Source organism: Macaca thibetana, chromosome X (assembly GCF_024542745.1).
Source record: "Macaca thibetana thibetana isolate TM-01 chromosome X, ASM2454274v1, whole genome shotgun sequence".
Classification (NCBI taxonomy): domain Eukaryota; kingdom Metazoa; phylum Chordata; class Mammalia; order Primates; family Cercopithecidae; genus Macaca; species Macaca thibetana.
The window spans coordinates 10,856,762-10,876,239 of record NC_065598.1 but is presented as its reverse complement, the minus strand read 5'-3'; the positions used below and the strand labels follow the sequence as shown (position 1 = coordinate 10,876,239).

General features: G+C 37.8%; 1 protein-coding gene across 4 annotated transcripts in view; it reads left to right on the top strand.

Annotated features, from left to right (window-relative positions):
* ARHGAP6 (Rho GTPase activating protein 6) overlaps positions 1-19,478 on the top strand; it is a 550,354-nt gene that overhangs the window by 307,991 nt on the left and 222,885 nt on the right. The window contains exon 1 of one of the 4 annotated variants that reach the window (XM_050777266.1): positions 6,355-9,248. The exons of the other annotated variants lie outside the window; for them this stretch is intronic. Within the exon in view, the coding sequence (XP_050633223.1) occupies positions 9,234-9,248 (15 nt within the window). The 5' untranslated portion in view covers positions 6,355-9,233. Of the gene's footprint in view, positions 1-6,354; positions 9,249-19,478 lie in introns of those variants that run through there. 4 annotated transcript variants of the gene reach the window in all.

Genomic DNA, 19,478 nt, shown 5'->3' with positions numbered 1-19,478 from the left:
ATTGCCTCTTACTAAGATATAGATGTGAGCAGTTACCTCTACATTGGTGAGAATCATATGCATACAGGTCAATGTTATACTCATATGGAAAGAAGCAGACAGCACAGACCACCTCGAAGTTATATATTTGGCCATGGGTAATAAGGTGGGAAAAATCTGCTTTGCTAATAATGTTGTTGGCCTGAGCTAAATATTGAAATAGCATCCCGTTATTCAGTATGTGAACCAGGCAGTGGGGAGACAGGCAAACTGGGATTGTTTTGTGTGGTGGAACAAAGGTGATCCAAATGTGTGTTTGTGTGCTTTTTAGAGTTTGAGGCCAATTTAAAATACAGTCTGCATTGCACCATGCACGTGGGTTTCTTTGTCAACACCATCTGGGTGCTGACTCTAAAAGTTTCACTTCCCTTAGCATACTATGGCTCCATTAGGAGATGGGGCACAGCACTTTGATTTCAAAGGTGGTTGGCCACATTAGCTATTTGTGGAACTTAGTAACCAGCAGAAATGATGCTGTTGGAAAATCCTCTACCTCAACTTTAATTCATATGGTTTTATTTTATTTCTTCAGCTTTTGAGGGGCTTTCAAATTGAAGTATCAGAAGGAAACAGTGCTTTTTATATACGCATGTGTGTAGTTTTTTTCTTAGTCAACTGAAAAGATAGAAAAAACATTCTGTGTTTGTGGACAGTATTCATGTAAAATTCAAAGGCAAATTTTATCTATGTGACTGGTAAACAAATTACTAATGGCTGTTAATCCCAGTGAATTTTACAAAATGATTTGACTGGTGCTGAAGGAGGCAGGAGAACGACAGCAAATCTGAACTCTATAAAATCCCTGAAGGAGTATCTTCTTAGAAGACAAGGGAGGAAATAACCTTTTTTCAAATGGGAAGCAAATCACAATATAGAATTACAGTGTTTAATAATGCTTGTGCAAAAATGATTAGGAATTTTGAATACATTGGAATATGGTGATAGGAGGTTTGGTACTGATACACATTTTTAGCAAGCCTTTTTTTAATAGGCTAAATAAGATTTAGAAGTTGTATTGGCAATACATATGAGCAAGACTGTTTGGTTACCTTTAATCTTCCTTTAAGTGCCATTTACAGAATTAATTTGTTTATTAAACATAGTGTCCTCTTATTATCTAACAAAGTTTCTTATCCTGAAAATCTGAATAATTATGTGTTCCTATATATAAAAATATTTACATGAAAAAACTTGTTTGTTTTTGGTGTCACTAATTTAGATTGGTCCCTTTGTCTCATGTAAGATGGGTTTGGCATTACCAGATTTTACAGTGAGCAGAAAATGCTTCTGTATAGATTGATACCATCAGCTCTCAGAGGACTTGGCATTCATACAAGGAAGAAATGATTTGTAATACCTAGTACCTGAGATGTTTGCTTTATAAGGAGATGCCATAACAGATAATAATATAACAAAGTGTTATTAATGAATGGGGAATTTACCCATTTTCTAAATTCTTCTAAATCAAGCTGAATTTATTTTTAAGGAGATAAGTGCTTAGGATTTAACTTTCTTTGGGACTTTGCATTAAAATGTTTCTAGACATGGATGGAGGACCTTTATGATGATAAAATGGAACAAAATATAACAAAACAAATTTTCTGTTATAAAAAGGCAGGAAACCACCAAATCATAAAAGAATTTACAGAAGAATTGAGACCACTCATAGCTACCTGAGGAAAACAGTTAAGATATAGTTAAGGCCGGGTGCGGTGGCTCACACCTGTAATCCCAGCACTTTGGGAGGCTGAGACGGACGGATTACCTGAGGTCGGGAGTTCGAGACCGGCCTGACCAACATGGAGAAACCCCATCTCTACTAAAAAAAAAAAAAAAAAAATTAGCCAGGTGTGGTGGCGCATGCCTGTAATCCCAGCTACTCGAGAGGCTGAGGCAGGAGAATCACTTGAACCCAGGAGGTGGAGGTAACGGTGAGCTGAGATCATGCCATTGCACTCCAGCCTGGGCAACAAGAGCAAAACTCTGTCTCAAAAAAAAAAAGATATAGTTAAAACATAGAACTACCATGTGACCCTATGACCCAGAAACTCCACTCTTGGTTATCTACCTAAGAGAAATGAACATATATGTCTACATGGAAATATGTACATGAATGTTCAGAGCAGTGTTATTTATAATAGCTAAGAAGTGAAAACAATCCAAATGTTCATGAACAAATAAACATATGTGATATATCAATATAAAATAATATATTTAGCCACAAAAGGGATAATTCCTGTGACAACACATGCAAACGTTGAAAATGTTATGCTAAGTAAAGAATCCAGACCCAAAAGGCTACATATTGTATGATTGGATATATATGAAATGTCCAGAACAGGCAAATCCATAGAGGCAGAAAGTGGATTCATGGTTGCTAGGGGCTGAGGGAGAGGGATGTGAGGAGTAACTGTTAATGGGTATGGATTTCTTTTTAGGGTGACGGAAATGCTCCAAAGTTGATTGTGATAATGGTTGCATGACTCTGAATGTACTAAAACTCACTGTACTGTACACTTTAAAGTGGTAAATTTTATAGTATGTGAATTATATCTCAATTTTAAAGAAAGATACAATTTAGACTCAAATTCAAGAAAAAGCAGACCTGGCTACTATTTCTAGCTTTTCTATCCACAGAACAGTTATTTATTAAGTAAATCGCTATATCCCTAGTGTACTGCTGTTCATGACTTGTGGGATACCCAAGATAATTTCTGGGTTTTAAAAGGGTTTTAAAAGACTTATTAGCACGAGGGAGATGTCATCTGTCACACAGGCAGAATCTTTGCAGCTGGCCAGAGAGACCCCATATCCAAAAAGTAATGCAGCTTTGGGAGAAGAAAGGAGAAAAAAGTACTATATCTGTTTGAATACAATGGATAGAATTAGGAGTCTGATTAACTGACCCAAACACATAAAATTTGGAAAACAATAAAGACATGAGCCAAATCATAAGAGTGTAAGATGTGAGTTTCCCTAACCCCATCCCTCATCTAACTTAGAAAGAGAAAACATTTTCCATCAACTGAGTGGGAAAAAAGCCAGGAATCTCCATGGATCAGGACCCCATGGATTTCTTCCATCCTTATTGCTTTGGAAGTGATAAAGTCCAATGATGAGCCAGTGTCTATAAAGAATTATGCTTTGCGTATAAGCCTGTCATCTTGAAATTATATTATAAACGGTAAATAAAGGAAAATGACTTCCCAATTCAATGCAGTTTGGGGTTGGTCCATAAGGACAATACTATTGTAATTAAAATCTAAAATGAAATACAGACAACAGGATCAAAAGCCATAGCATTTTAAATTGATCTGAACTATCACTTACTGGCAGGTAATACAGCGGTTATGAAATTCCTCAACAAGAAAAGGTTACAATGGATTAATGAGAGATACAGGCTCAGGTAGTATTATGTGGGTAACCAACATAGCAACAAGGAGGTAAAGAGGATATTTGAAAATGCACTCCCTCCATCAATTATGCTCTACAATAATATTCTAATCTTACTTTAACACTGTAGCATCATTTTCCTTATTTCCGGGTCCAGGCAATATGGATATTTTGTGTTAATTATGAAATAAATTCTCAATTTGCTTTAGTATAATTTAATACATAAATGGATGTAATTCTTCTAGAAAGTTTTGTTAGATATTAAGGTACATATATCAAAACATAATGTATGCTATATATTTTATATCATATCAAAATATATTACATCACTATAGTGTCGAAGCACAATCTAACAATATTCATTAATGTCCCATCAGACATTAAAAAGTATATTTTAAAAAGACAAATTTTAAAAACTAACAGTGATCAAGAGATTTAAGAAAAAACCCACAGTAACATATTACTGTGATATTTTTCTCAAAAAAGCAGCAAAAATGTTTATATCACCTTGATGTCAAAATACTTCCACTTAGGTTGGGGTCATATATCCTAGTGAAAGTAGTCAAGCAAATAGTCACCTTGCCAAACTAGTTTCTTTTTGTTTTTGTTTTGTTTGTGTGTTTGTTATTTTATTTTAAGTTCTGGGATACAAGTGCAGAACGTGCAGGTTTATTACATAGGTATACATGTGCCATGGTGGTTTGCTGCATCTACCAACCTGTCATCTAGGTTTTAAGCCCCAAGTGCATTAGGTATTTGTTCTAATGCTCTCCCTTCCCTTGCCCCCCACCCCCAAACAGGCCCCAGTGCGTGATGTTCTCCTCCCTGTGTCCATGTGTTCTCGTTGTTCAACTCCCACTTAGGAGTGAGAATGTGTGGTATGCCAAACTAGTTTCTATTGTTGACTACTCATTCCTCATTCTTTAACCTGAACTCCCTGGAGCAAAAGTAGAAAGTTAATCAAGCTACTGCCTAGTGCCTAAGGTGTCATGAGGACTGTGAGAAAGAATAAAACATCATTCCAGCATTGGGAGGGAATGGACTAGGCCATAGGGCACTGGGACAGCTGTCTTTTACTCAGTTGTCATTAGAATAGGACTAGCATTGAATAAAATTCTAAAGTTTGGTTTGAACCTTTATTAGTTAATTAGTATTAATTCATTTATCATGGGAACTATGCTACCTGCTACACTCTTCAGCCACCCAAAACCAGCCGTAAACTGCTCTTTCTCCATTTCCAGCCATCCCCTTCTCCTCTAATGAAGCCCTCCCTCTTCCTTATATCGCTCATTGACACTTTACACAGGAGAACTGAATTACAGTTGTGGTACCCTAACGGTCATATGTTTGGCCACTCACCCAAAACAGGATTCCTTTTCACCACATTCAGAATGGATAATCAGATGGTTATCTGCATGAACCTTTAAGTATTAAGAATCCCCTTCCCCTTAAAGTCACTTATCCTTGGGTTAATGTTTTCTTTAGATAGAGTCTCCTTGAAGGAGGCCCAGGCCTACTTCCTGAAATTCTCATTCTGTCATTTGAAATCTGCTCTCTTGAAAGATAGGCCAGATCTACTACTTCAGCATTCAAATATTTTAGGTCAGCATTTCTATTACCGCACAGCCTTTGCAACTTCAGACTAAATATCAGTTTCTTTCATGGATTTCGAAGGTTTGTGAAATGACCAAGTTTTCACCATCTTCCCCTCCCTAGCCTCACTACCCTCTTCAGAACTTGTTGGATGCCTCAATGTCTTTCAAAGGTGTGACCTCCAGACCGGAGTTTAGTGCTCCACGTGTGCTCTGGCTTGGGTGGAATCCATTGCGTGGTCACTTTTCTCTTTTCTTGAGTTGGATTCCAGAGTTTTTTTCATGCAGCCCAAGTTTCCATTGCCTGGTGTAATGCTTTTGTCAGACTTGCAGTTCATTTGAGCTTATTGGATAATTGTTGGCTCATTAAAAATCCTACCTCTTGTTTTTCACAGAATTAAACTCAAGTTGCTTCTCTCTTTCTAATTAATTGTTAAAATTTAAATGCAAATTTCTAATTTCTTGAATTTTTAAAGTATCATCCTAACCTTTTGATCTAATAAAATTATATATAAATTACAATTGTATTTTAAAACCCCAATTCTCTCTTCTCTTTTTTTTTTTTTTTTTTTTTTTTTTTTTTTTTTGAGACGAAGTCTCGCTCTGTCACCCAGGCTGGAGTGCAGTGGCCGGATCTCAGCTCACTGCAAGCTCCGCCTCCTGGGTTCACGCCATTCTCCTGCCTCAGCCTCCCGAGTAGCTGGGACTACAGGCGCCTGCCACCTCGTCCTCTCTTCTCTAATATTATGCATTCTTCCTAGCTTAGTTGTCTAGTAAAAATTTGAAAATCATAGTCCATGCTTTTATGTAAGTTGCTGATGAAGATGTTAAACAAGATGGGACCAGGTACCTGCAATGGTAGATTTGCCTACTTTATTAATTAGTACCTGATATGCATAGTTCTTCAGTCCATCTGTATGTACAGCTATATTTGCTACATTTTACTGTCTGATCCACAAAGTTTCCAGAAAAGTTTGTCCAGCACGCTGCTGAAATCAGTAATTTATCTAAATCTTTTGGAGTCAGGTTCCATGGTAATGGAAGAAAAGTGGATATATGGTTTGTGGGGAAAATATGTGGAGACTGATGAACTCTCAGGGGATCCTTCTACATAGAAGAACTATGTATTATTGTGTTTACCTTTCAGTTTATTCTATCATAGATGGCACTCCTGTCCTAACTAAAATTTTATAATTAGTAGTCCTCATTTTACAATAAATGATGACAATGATGGTGGTGATGATAGTGGTGGTGGTGATCATGGTTATAATGATGGTGATGAACACACACACACACACACACACACACACATATATATGTATATATATATATCTCTCTTTCCATGTGCCAGGTACTACAGAAGTGCTTTATACTTTTTATCTCATGTAATCATTGCAACAAACTTATAGGCTAGGTGTTGCTCACTGACCCTAACCAGTTTAGATGTTCACAACTGTTAGGTTCTCTTTGGTAGATAATGGAAACACTGAAGAAGTGACAAGTGGTAAAAGTTAACTGCCGTACTACCACGTCACTACCAGATTGTATGAAAGAGCAAATTCTTCTACGTAGATAACCATTTAATAGCCAGCAGGCACCAAAAATCCAGCCTGTTTTGGTAGCTTGGAGATAATCAATTTATCTGTCTTTTCAGGCTTTCTAAGCATTTCTTTGCATGAAAAATTTGCCTGATGCAGTCACAAATGATTGTTGGCTCATTAAAAATCCTAGGCAGTGACTTTTCTAGAATATGGCTTCACCCACTCTGTGGGTACACCCTTTCCAATGATGAGGTCAAGGAAAACGATCAGAAAGTACAGAGAGGAGGCAGAACAATTAGGGAAGAGAGAACTAAAATAAAAGTGAGAGATCAGACAAAAATTCATTTGGGCTACTTGCCACATTTCCAATTTCAAACTCCTTATCCTAAACCGGGTTTGTTTAACTATCAAGAAATAGATGTGGCCCTTGGGACAAGTTGGCTCAGATTGACATACTACCATGCATACACACACACACACCCACACACACACATAGTGTAAGCAATACTGTTGCTTGAGGCAGGTTGTTTCTGATTAAATAAGGACACCCTAGCAAATATCTCAACACTAAAGACTTCTAAGTACTGGCCAAGTTCAGTAAATTTCCTAAAAGGAAGAAGTTTAGTTCTCAGGGTGACTTGAAATTAGAACTCTTTTTTTTTTTTTTTTGCTGTTTTTATTTTAAAATGCTTTTGTCTTGGAGAGAGCACTATGTGGAATTAATATCCCCTTCTGTCTCCACAGCACCACACTAGTCAGCCTAACTTAGAGAGGGAAATTCTGTGTTGCCTTTTTTCCAAATACCCGTTAAAGAACTTTTGCTGGGGCTTACCTCTGTGTGTTGATCAAACTGAAAATTTTCCAAGGATCTGAGGCTTCTCTGGAGGGTAGATTGGCGTTAAGATTTCTTCAATAGTGCAAAGGATGATGTTTTTCACAACCAACACAGACATGCATGCTTACAGTTTACCTTCAGTCTGGAAACATGTTAATGAGGCATGGATTTCTAATTGGCTACCCACAGATGAATATGGTACTAAGTATGCTTGAACTGAATAATATAATTTGAAGGCATTTCCACAGGTCAGTTGGCATCTATTGTATAAAAAATGAAAGATTATATATATGTGCATATGCATATATATGTAGTATATATACCTATACATAGTATATATACATCAATCTGGGTGAACATAGTATATAGGTATAATATATAGTCTACATATGTGTATGCATCCATATATTATATGCCAACTAAAATATCATTATCAGGCATTTAAGAAACCTACCTAAATCTGCTCTTACCTCATTTCAGATTCCCCATGGGTACTGGAATATTTTATCCTTGGGGATGATTAAGTAAGAAAGATACAACACCAAAGCTGACTTATCACTAGTGACTCAGTACTGGAGAATTGAGAATTATTCAGATGTGCCAAAATCTCTCTTCTGACGCCCTACATGGAGGACAAGTCACTACACTGAAGTTGGCCCTTGTCTGTTCCCTTGTCCTTTGGTTAAGAACTTTGATCAACTGACTTAAGGCCTCAGATTTGGGAGACCCTTTGCTTTTTCATGCCCTAATTTGGTCTCCAGGGGTTTCTGTGCTGTCTTTAAGTAGATAAGGGAGACCCTACTTCTTACTGATAAATAAACTACAGATATACCAAAGGTACCTGCTTCAACATGACCATTGCCTTATTTGGACCGTTAACAGTGTGTACTTAAGGCTCCCAGGCAGTGAATATCCTTCATCTCCTAGCAGATTACAATCTGCTACTATAATAGCTCCCCATCTCTGTTGCATTGTTAGCTGTCCTTGTGTGTGTGTTGTGTGTGTAAACTATTTGATCTTGTATTTCATCAATTTGTACCAAACTAACTCTTTGCTATTGATGAGAACAGTATCCTTTCTACACATAAGTTCCACTTATTCAAGAGGACTATTATGTGATAATGTCTCTCAGTTGATTAGAACATAATGTTACAGAGGTATGATTTATTTTATAGTCATTTTATTAATGACAACTGTAAAATATACCCATTACTTGCCATGGAACAGATCACGTGCTGAGTGTTGGACTTGCCTTATGTTTCTCTGTGCAAGAGTTGACTCTAATGATCACTCAAGTATTTCCAGAAGGGAAAGGTGAGAAGTGATTGGTCAATGCCTAAGGCTCTCACAACTTGTGGTCTACAACCCTGTTTGACAGTGAGCTGTTTGGGCCTCGGTAGGAATTTTCCCACAGAAAGGATGTTCTCACTGGCAGGCTCCCAGGACCGCCCACAAATCCATTTAACCATAACAGAGCTGACAGCACTGTCAGGGCTGGAGTTGACTTCCAAGTGGGAAGTCAGCCTAGTATTAATAGCACAGTTCCAGCTGCACTGTGGGTCCAGCAGACTTCTGATGGACCGGCCTGGGAACCAAGGCACTCTTTGTAACATTTATGGGAAATGGAGTCCTCGTTGAGAATGGTGGAAAGACAGTACTGTGGCGGCACAAGGCCCATGGCTTCTCACTTCCCCTTTCTACTCTAATCACTTCCAGCGCCACTATCCAGCAGGACGAGACCAAGGGGAATCCTAGAGGAATCCTTCTCTAGCCTTCAAGTCTGGGGAGAGCCTACCCTGTTCCTGGCCTGGCTCACTTAGGTCGACTGTTCTCATGTACAGGATCTTTGTAAGTTGGTTGTTTCTAGGGCACCTGTATTTAGTTATATGATATGAATGTTTATTTTAATGTAGTACCTCTGGATCCAGGCACAAATATATTAGAATGTAAGGTTCATTTTTATTTTTGAAAGATTTTACTTCATTTTGACTAATTTCAGTTCTGATTATGATCTCCTGCTTCTTTACCAGTTTAAAGCCATCATTTTTATGCAAATAAAATGAGTGTGCATGATTGTAGTAAAACATTCCATTTTGTGGTTATAGGAGGAAATGGGAGAAGTGGGTGGTGCATTGTGTGTGTGTGTGTGTGTGTGTGTGTGTGTGTGTGTGTGTGTGTGTAATTTGAATATGACCTAAAGGAGGGGGGTGTTTGTTGCACCAAGACATACTTCAAGGAATTAAAAATTGTGTTGTACTAAAGGGAGGTCTTTTTCACTAATAACTTAGAAGTATTGCAGACCATTTAGTGTTTTTTGTTGGCCAGAAGTATTATTAACAGACTTTTTCCCCCCTGGGAGCTCTTTGAATGCATAATTTCTTTAAAAAGATTTTTAAAGACTGACCGACAACCTGAAAATTATTTTCTGCTAATCCCAAGCAAATGTCTCTGTAATATAAATACTGCTTTAAAGTTATCTTATGGGGTACATATGACCCAAAGGGAAAATAACTTGTTTATTAAGTTGATTTTCTTTCTTTTTTCATGATTCACAAATTGTCAAATTCATCCTATTTGGGACAGTAGAAATATGGAAACATGTAAATGAATAACATTTTTAAAGTGTAAATCAACTAAAATGTATATGAAGCCCTGCTGGATTCTTAGGCAGTCTCTTGATATTTCTAAGTCACACTTCTCTCTTCTAGGATTCTATTTTGGGACATAGTCATAAACACAAAAGGAAGATTTCAGCACCAAATTATATTCATCTTTAAAATATTGGGGCCCTTCAGCCCTTCTAAACACTGGAAAACTCTCGAGTTTGGTTTGCCAAGACATGGGAAACTTTTTTCCAGAATATTTTTAAGGGAAAATTATATTTTAGGGTTATGAATGTAGAATGATAACACAGATAATTTACCATATTTAATAAACCTCTATAGCTAAGTCTAGGTTCTCTTTGAAAGATTTTTTTTTTCACCCAGCCCCATAGTTACATATTTGAGGGAGTGAAACTGAGCATACAGGATTTTTGGAGTGGCAGATCCATTTGAAATCCTTCTCATCCAATGTGTTCGTTTTGTAGAAAAGGGAACTGGAGCCCAGAGGGATTCAGTGACTTGAGCAAGGCTACTGTTGGTAATGGCAATAGTAGGAGAGGCCATCATTTACTGAAGGTCTTCTTTTTCTGGATTTCCTTACATTTTATTTTACCCTCACAACCACCTTGTAAAGCAGGGGGCCATATTCCAGTTTTACAAGTGAGAAATCTGAAGTTTGGGAAGTCCTCTAGCTGTTCAAAGTCAACAGGTACTAAGAGGCAGAGCAAGAATCCACTGATTGTGGATGCCTGATGGCTTCTGCCTCAGGGTGTTTTCCATTATACCAGACATTTCCCAGGTCTAAGTAGAAATACAAGAAGCATTCCTTCTTTATACATGTTTACTTCTAATATATCAAGAACATCTCTATCTAAGCAATCACCCTGATACTCAATCTTTTGGATAGTAGTCTGGGGTATTGGGTCTCCTTACCTTAGTTTTTCTGACAAAAAGTAATCTCCCTCCTACTGGATTTCATAATACTCTAAAATTTGTCTTCAGTGGATACCTCAACATATCCTTTGAAATGTCTATTTTATTTAGATCTGAAGAAGAGTATACTTTTTTTTGCTGTCATTCGGTGATTCATTCATGTATCTATTCACTAAGTATGTTTTGAATGCCTACTATGTGCAGATGCTATTCTAGGCTTTGGAGATACAGTTCTGGACGAAATAGACACAAACCCCTGCCCTGATGGTACTTTCTTTCTAGAGGGTCAAAGGATGGCCAATACATACACAGCAAACAATAAGGTAAGTGAGATGGTGATAGATACACTAGAAACAAAAAACAGAGAAGTTTGTTTAATGAGTGGAATGAGACACCAGGAAGATGGGATAGGAGTTACTTAAAAATAAACTTCACTGAGAGGGGAAATTGGGGAGTGCTTCTTATCACATTGTCAATGTAGCAAAAATTGCCAGTGTCTATTTTTTCAGCAAATTCCTTTCCAAAAATGTAAGTCTTCAATTCCCCACCAATAGTAAAATGCTTATCCTAACTCTGTCTCTATCCTTATGATATCCTCCCATCCACCCTTTATAGAACCCATTGTTATCACTATTATACAAAAAAAAAAAAAAAAAAAAAAAAACAGGAATAACAGAAGCTCTCTACAGATCTAAGGACAATACAATTTGAGAGTAAGAGAAGCTTAGTGCCTGGCCAATTTTTCCCAAACATCTAATTTATACGGGAGGATCCTGAATTTCAGAAATAGTGAAATTTTGGGAGGCTGGGGCAGGACAGTTGCTTGAGCCCAGGAGTTCGAGACCAGCCTGGGCAACATAGTGAGACCCTATCTCTTAAAAAAAAAAAAAAACTTTTTTAAATTAGCGGGGTGTGGTGCCCACCTGTAGTCCTAGCAATTTGGGAGGCTGAGGCAGGAGAATCGCGTAAGCCCAGGAGGTCGAGGCTGCAGTGAACCAAGATCACATTGCTGCACTCCAGCCTGGGTAAGAGAGCGAGACCGTGTCTCAAACAAAACAAAACAAAACAGAAAAATAAATGTTCGAATGACTAGATGACCTCAGATCATATGGCAAGGTGATTATTATTTTATTTCCAGTAAATGATGTGCTGAGTTCCCATGGTGAGCCATGTGATTGAGCTGGATCCAGGGGCCTCAGCACTGACTTCAGAGGAGATGGTCTCTGGCCTGGAGGCACAGAGAAGTAACTGATACAGACAAAGACTTCTGATCGCAACCCAGTGCTCCTTCCCCTATCCCATAATGGGGACTCTTTTCTGTTTTCCAGAGTCTCAGAAGGGTGAGAATGGGGTTCTCAGTTACATTTGTACTTCCTGCTCTGTACTTCAAGTATGTCATAGGTTAAATGAGACTACTTGAGCTGACCTATGAACCAAAACCACTGTATCATTATTTCTATGGGAAAATGCACGTGGACTTTGGAATATCCAGCTATCTTAATAGACTTTCAGAATTGAGAAGTGTCTGTGTTGGAAAATATAAGCAAAGATCATTTAGCGTTCAGTGAGGCAAACTCTGGCTGCCCAGCCTCTAAGACATTGACTATCTCCTAGAGAAAACACAATCCTCTGTAGCCCTGAAGGGAGCATCAGATGAGATACAAATAAGTACTAACAGTGTCTTCCAAATTGTGTGGGGAAAGTTTTCTTCTCTTCACTATGAAGACAAACTGATGGTCACAAATAGTCACTATTTTTTCCACAAAGTGGCAATTTGTGAGTGTGTATACCAGCCATTCTGTAGTTTGTCATAGTTCTCTAGGGGTATGGGGATCTATCACGGGATTGCAGCTCATTTAATCTGTATTTACTACTTTATCTATGGGCTGGACTCATGTTTCTATTAATGGTAGTAGCCAGCACAGTGTCCCAAATGCATGTTGAATGGCGTGGAGTGGAAGGACATGTTCTCTTAGCTGTTCTGTATGCTAGCAAGTGTCGTTTTCCCATCTGCCTTCCATAATGGGAATGCCATGGACATTTTGGTTCCTGTTCTACATTCCTATCATCACCTGATTGATTGGAATGATATTGCTATATAATAAGGACTTTGAACATATATAAGCATTCTGAGGAAACATGAGGTTAGATTGAACTGCAGTGGATGCTCTATCACAGTTCAAGGGCAAGATGATTACAGTTGCCTTGACAACCATAGCTCTGCACTCTCTGTTTTATTACATACTCTTTTCCTATTTGGGAATTCTTTTGAGGAGAAACAAAAGAAAGAATGTCAGTAAAGTCTCATTTTCAATTTATGAGGCTTCTGGAAATGATAGAGTCTTATGAAGCTACAAAAACGTCTCCATTTCTTAAATTTCCCCCAAACATTGGAAAGTCCAGGCATATGAAATGAACTAAAAATAAGCTTTTACTTATGTCAAAACACAAATATCATCTTTACTCCCTATAGAGGTAATTATTTTTTAAAGACTGAAAGAAAAGATTGTTTTTCTATTTCTCTCTAGCATAGAACTGTGACTTCTATTTTTCTATGAAAAGGGAAATATTTTTGCCTATGAATTTTCATTAGTATTTTTACCTGTATTACAGTTATTCAACTGCAAGTAGGTATATAAATAAAATAGTCTTACTCTAGGAAATGGCTAGGTTGAGAAACTATCAAACAGTAATATTTTAACAATGTGTTAATTTATTAATTACCAACACATCCTCTTTTAGGTTTCCTTTGTAGACCACACTAGTTTTTTTTTTTTTTTAAGAGAAAAGGTGACAATATTTGGGTCTTTATAATTATTTTTTCTGTATTAAAGCAAAAATGTAGTATAAATGTATACTACTGCATGACTATAAAAGTCATTGAGAAATATTATATTTTATTTTGTCCACTCACTTGTTATTAAGTCTCTGTCTCTCTCTGTCTCTCTCTGTCTCTCTCTCTCTCCCCCTCTCTCTCTTTCTCTCTTTCTCTCTTTCTTTCTGAGACAGGGTCTCACTGTGTCACCCAAGCTACAGTGCAGTGGCATGATCTCAGCTCACTGCAACCTCCACCTCCTGGGTTCAAGTGATCCTCCCATCTCAGCCTCCCCAATAGCTTACACTATGGGCACCCACCACCGTGCCTGGGTAATTTTTGTAGAGACAGGGTTTTGCTGTGTTGCCCAGGCTGGTCTCGAACTCCTGGGCTCCAGCCATCCTCCCCTCTCGGCCTCCCAAAGTGCTGGGATTACAGTGGCTGTATGGAACAAATTTATGTTAATACTCTAGGATGGGAGTTAGGGAACTTTTCTGTAATAAGACAGATGGTAAGTATTTCAGGCTTTTGAGGCTATACAGATTTTGTCACAACTACTCAACTCTGATGTTGTAGCTGAAAGAAGTCATAGATAATATGCAAACGAATGGACTGGGCTGTGTTAAATTAATACAGCATTTACAGAAACAGACAGTGGACTGGATTTGTCCCAGGGGCTGTAGTTTGCCAACTCCTACTCTAGGAGAAAAATTGTTTTGCTTACTTATCTGTCCACAGTCTACAGGGGAGTGTAGTGCTTCAGGCAAATTGTTTCTTTTATAATATATGCCTAAACTGAGCATGATGGTGCACGCCTATAATCCCAGCTACTTGAGAGGCTGAGGTGGAAGGATCACTTGTGCCCCAGGAGTTTGCATCCATCCTGGGCAGCATAGAAAAACCCTCATCTCTTTAAAAAAAAAAAAAAAAATGTGCCTAAAAGGCCATCTTTTCACTCTGCCTTTTGTGTAAAATGTTCCCATTGCTACCATATTGGTTCTATTAGTGAGAAAGGCAGGGGTTACACACTTTTGCAACTCATTAAGGAGGGTAGAAGCAGATATTGATAATAATTTCCTTGTTTTAAAAGCTGTTAGAACATATGAAAAAAAAATCAACTACTAAGATTTCCTTACACCCTAGCTGAACTGCTCAGTTAGAACTGCTCTTGAATATCAAAGGCTAATGTGCCCTCCCTGCATAAGCTGGCAATATAAACTGAGGTAGACACTGTCAGATGTAACCTCTTGGCCCCCAGCTGGCCTCCCCATCCCCATGGGGTCTCCATAGTCACCTGGCATCAACAAAAACATGCTTTTTTCTTTATTTTCCTTTGAAGTATTCACTGGTGCTTTGTTCAAACTGATTTTAACATCCTCTTCAAGTTTTAGTCAGATACTTGGAAGAAAAATACAGAAAAACGAAAACAAATATCTATGTATTTGTTACTCAGATTTAGTAACTGTTAACACTTATTATTATTTGCTTTGGATATTTTTATCTTTTTTAAAATAAAGAATCCCTTTGATTGACACAATTGTAACCCAAGATTTTTCCCCATTCTTTCTAAAGAAGCTATTGTCAGAGGAATCTGAATTCTTTTTCACTTATCAAAATTGGTTATTGAGACGCAAAAGAATAGAAAGAATATTGATTTTATAGTATATATTCAGAGCATCACTGGTGCATAGTACGAACGATTTTATCCAATTTGTATGGTTTTCTGCCCATCGAAGACTGAATAATATCATGAATCTACTCCCAAGAGAGACTTAGAGAATGCATCACATCTCTTTCCTATTGGGAATGGGGTATGAATCTAAGAGACAGTAAATATAAACTATCCTAATTCATAATAGAGAGCTGGATACATTTTTCAATTTCAATGACAACTTTGAAAAGTACATTATTTTTCTCTGCTGCCTTTAACATACTTATTGCCTTGTGGTGTAAATGCTTTCATAAATGCTCTCTCGCCTGATCTTGTGTGATAGTTAGAATAGATGGTATTACAGCTCTCTCCCAGGTAAGGGTATGGATGCACTGGGATGTCTGTACAGTGTTTGGCAGTCTTGGCTGGACCTTTGTACCACCTACTGAGCTTTGAAAATGTACTGGTTCAATCCAACCAGTCTGAGCATCAGTATTCTTTTTTTTTTTTTTTTTTTTTTTTTTTTTTGAGATGGAGTTTCCCTCTTGTTGCCCAGTGGTGCAATTTCAGCTCACTGCAATCACTGCCTTCCGGGTTCAAGTGGTTCTCCTGCATCAGCCTCCCGAGAAGCTGGGATTACAGGCACCTGCCACCACCATGCCTGGCTAATTTTTGTATTTTCCTAGTAGAGATGGCGTTTCACCATGTTGGTCAGGCTGGTCTTGAACTCCTGACCTGAGGTGATCTACCCACCTCGGCCTCCCAAAGTGTTGTGATTACAGGCGTGAGCCACCGCGCCTGGCTGGGCATCAGTATTCTTAATTGATTCTACTGTACTGCTGAGGTTGAGAACCCCAGTGGACCAGTGGTTCTCAACTAGGGACTGTTTGCCCCTGCAAGGGGATATCTGACAATGAGACTTTTTTATTATCACAAATGAGAAGGGGCATCCCCTGGCATCTAGTGGGTAGAGACCAGGAATGCTGCCAAATATCCTATAGCACCCCTCCAACATAGAATTATCTGGCCTCAAAGATCAATAATGCTTATGTTGAGTAACCCTGATTTAAGCTAGACTAAAGTCCCTCTGACTCTAAGCCATATTGTTTCCTCAGTCTCAAGTTGCTAGATTATTCAAATTAGTCATCTTGTTATTATTGCTGCTAATAAAATATATTTTAAGTAGGTTGTTCTTCAAAACCACAATGTTTACAATGACTTTTTAGTTTATCAGGAACCAAGTGATCTTGTGTCATAACCATACTGGGATAAGCAAAAATCCTTATATTAAACATTTTCAATTACTTTTATCAGAATACAAAACAAGCAAGCAAACACAAAAACAACACACCATCAAAAAGAAGAAAAGAGCTATTTCTCAACATAAATTGTTCTGTATGTATTATCCCAAATGAGCAATGTGTATTGTATAAAGCAGTGGATTTCAAACTTGAGAGTACATTGAAGTCACCTAGAGGGCTTGTTAAAATACTAATTGCTGGCCTTATCTCCACAGTTCTTGGTCAGTAGGTCCGGAGTGGGGTTCAAACAGTTGCATTTCGAATAAGTTTCCAGCTAAGATTGACATTTCTCGCCTAGGGACTATACTTTGACAATCAATAATGTAAATAATTTCTCTATATTAGCATTTCAAATGAATATTAACCCTGGGGACCATCTATTAAAGCCTCAAGTTAATACTCCTAAAAAATTAAAAAATCATTTTATCATAGCATACAAATAACTTAAAATATGATTCATCAAGAAGTACAGAGGGCTTCCTAGTTCTACAGTTACAATCAAGACAACCCTATAGAATCAAACCTTTTGCTCCCAGTTCTAAGAGCAGCAAGAGCGAGCAACAGCAAGCTTTGCTTAAGAACAAGCCTAGTAGTCTTAAGAATGCACAGCCCTCTACCTGATCGGAAATGAAGGGATGCCAGTTTGCTGAGTATTTTTGAACACATCTGGTCAGTGAGAAAGTTGGTATTTTCTGTTTCCTGATGTGTATCCTTCAAATTATACGTAAGTGCTTAAGTGAAAAAAATGACTTGATCCAAATTTCCTTAGCTTTGGATACATTAACATATGCTCATGGAAGGGTGGATGGGATATCTAAAATTTTATTGAAGTGTATTGCCTGTCTATAAAATAATAAAACCTTAATTCCTTAAGTAATTAAAATATTTGGCAGAGGTGGCTAAATAATGTTAGATTCAAGTATGGAATCTGAAACCCATTTCAGGTATTTCAAGAACAAGTCAATGATTCATCCAGTCTATCAGCCAAAGACACTTGACAGACAGCAGTGACATGGCATTTTGTAAAAGGCATTTCCATAGTACTAGTGCTCTCATTTTGTTGTCATTCAGTAGAAAGAAGTGTATACATTTGTGAAGAAATGCATGAGGGTAATAAAAATGTTTAAAAATCCACATTTTCTCAATTTAGGTGGACTTTTTTATTATTATTATACTTTAAGTTCCAGGGTACATGTGCACAACGTGCAGGTTACCTAGGTATACATGTGCCATGTTGATGTGCTGCACCCATTAACTCGTCATTTACATTAGTTATATCTCCTAATGCTATCCCTCCCCCCTACCCACTTCCCACAATAGGACCCGGTGTGTGATGTTCCCCTTCCTGTGTCCAAGTAACCTCATTGTTCAGTTCCCACCTATGAGTGAGAACATGTGGTGTTTGGTTTTCTGTTCTTGCAATAGTTTGCTGAGAATGATGGTTTCCAGCTGCATCCATGTCCCTACAAAGGACATGAACTCATCCTTTTTTATGGCTGCATAGTATTCCATGGTGTATATGTGCCACATTTTCTTAATCCAGTCTGTCACTGATGGGCATTTGGGTTGATTCCAAGTCTTTGCTATTGTGAATAGTGCCGCAATAAACATACGTGTGCATGTGTCTTTATAGCAGCATGATTTATAATCCTTTGGGTATCTCCCCAGTAATGGGATGGCTGGGTCAAATGGTATTTCTAGTTCTAGATCCTTGAGGAATCGCCACACTGTTTTCCACAATGGTTGAACTAGTTTACAGTCCCACCAACAGTGTAAAAGTGTTCTATTTCTCACATCCTCTCCAGCACCTGTTGTTTCCTGACTTTTTAATGATTGCCATTCTAACTGGTATCAGATGTTATCTCATTGTGGTTTTGATTTGCATTTCTCTGATGGTGAGTGATGATGAGCATTTTTTCATGTGTCTGTTGGCTATATGAATGTCTTCTTTTGAGAAGTGTCTGTTCATATTCTTAAACTAGTCTAAAGTTAGATGTTACAGTATATTTTGTAGGCATAAAAATCTAAACCCCAAAGTGGCAGAATTCAAGAGTACCCATCCCTTATTTTCTACAGGAGTTCATCTGAATCCCTTGATAGTAAAGATTTTCTTTCTTTCTAGAACCTGACATAATTCCTAGTACATACCAAGTGATACTTACACTTTCATTGAATTTACTTAAATAGCTATATGAGAGGTCCGTGTATTTCTATATTTCATGAATTTCAAATTATATGTTTCAGTCCCATTTAAAGTTAGGATCCTTATAAAGAAAATCCTGAAGAGGATCCAGACTATAGTGTCCAATGTACAAATTTTTAATTGTGAGCTAGAGATTGAGAATAAAGGAAAGTTACTGGAAAATTTTCCAAGAACTAAGCCTTTCTGTTGTGTTGGTATTGCTGATATATGTGTCAGTCAGCAATAAGACTACCAAAGGTAAACTAAATAATCCCGTACCATAAAATGTCTTATAAAATTTAAGCTGCTAAGAAAATCTAAGGATTACAAAATGTACCTATTTGCATAGTTCTGCTGTTGTGTGTTTAAGAGCAAACTGAGAGGTTGCTATGGCATTACTTATGCGTGCATGGCAACAGAGTGAACTTAGTGATTCAGCTTGATAAAAGAGGAAATTAGCTCACCATTTCCCTTTCCCCAAATCAGAGTCAGATATCCAAATATTTCGTTTTGAAACGGTATATCCATCAACACGTTCTAACGGATGAAAGTCAGTAGTGGGGGTGGGGGTGGGGGAAGGTTGTAAGATGAAA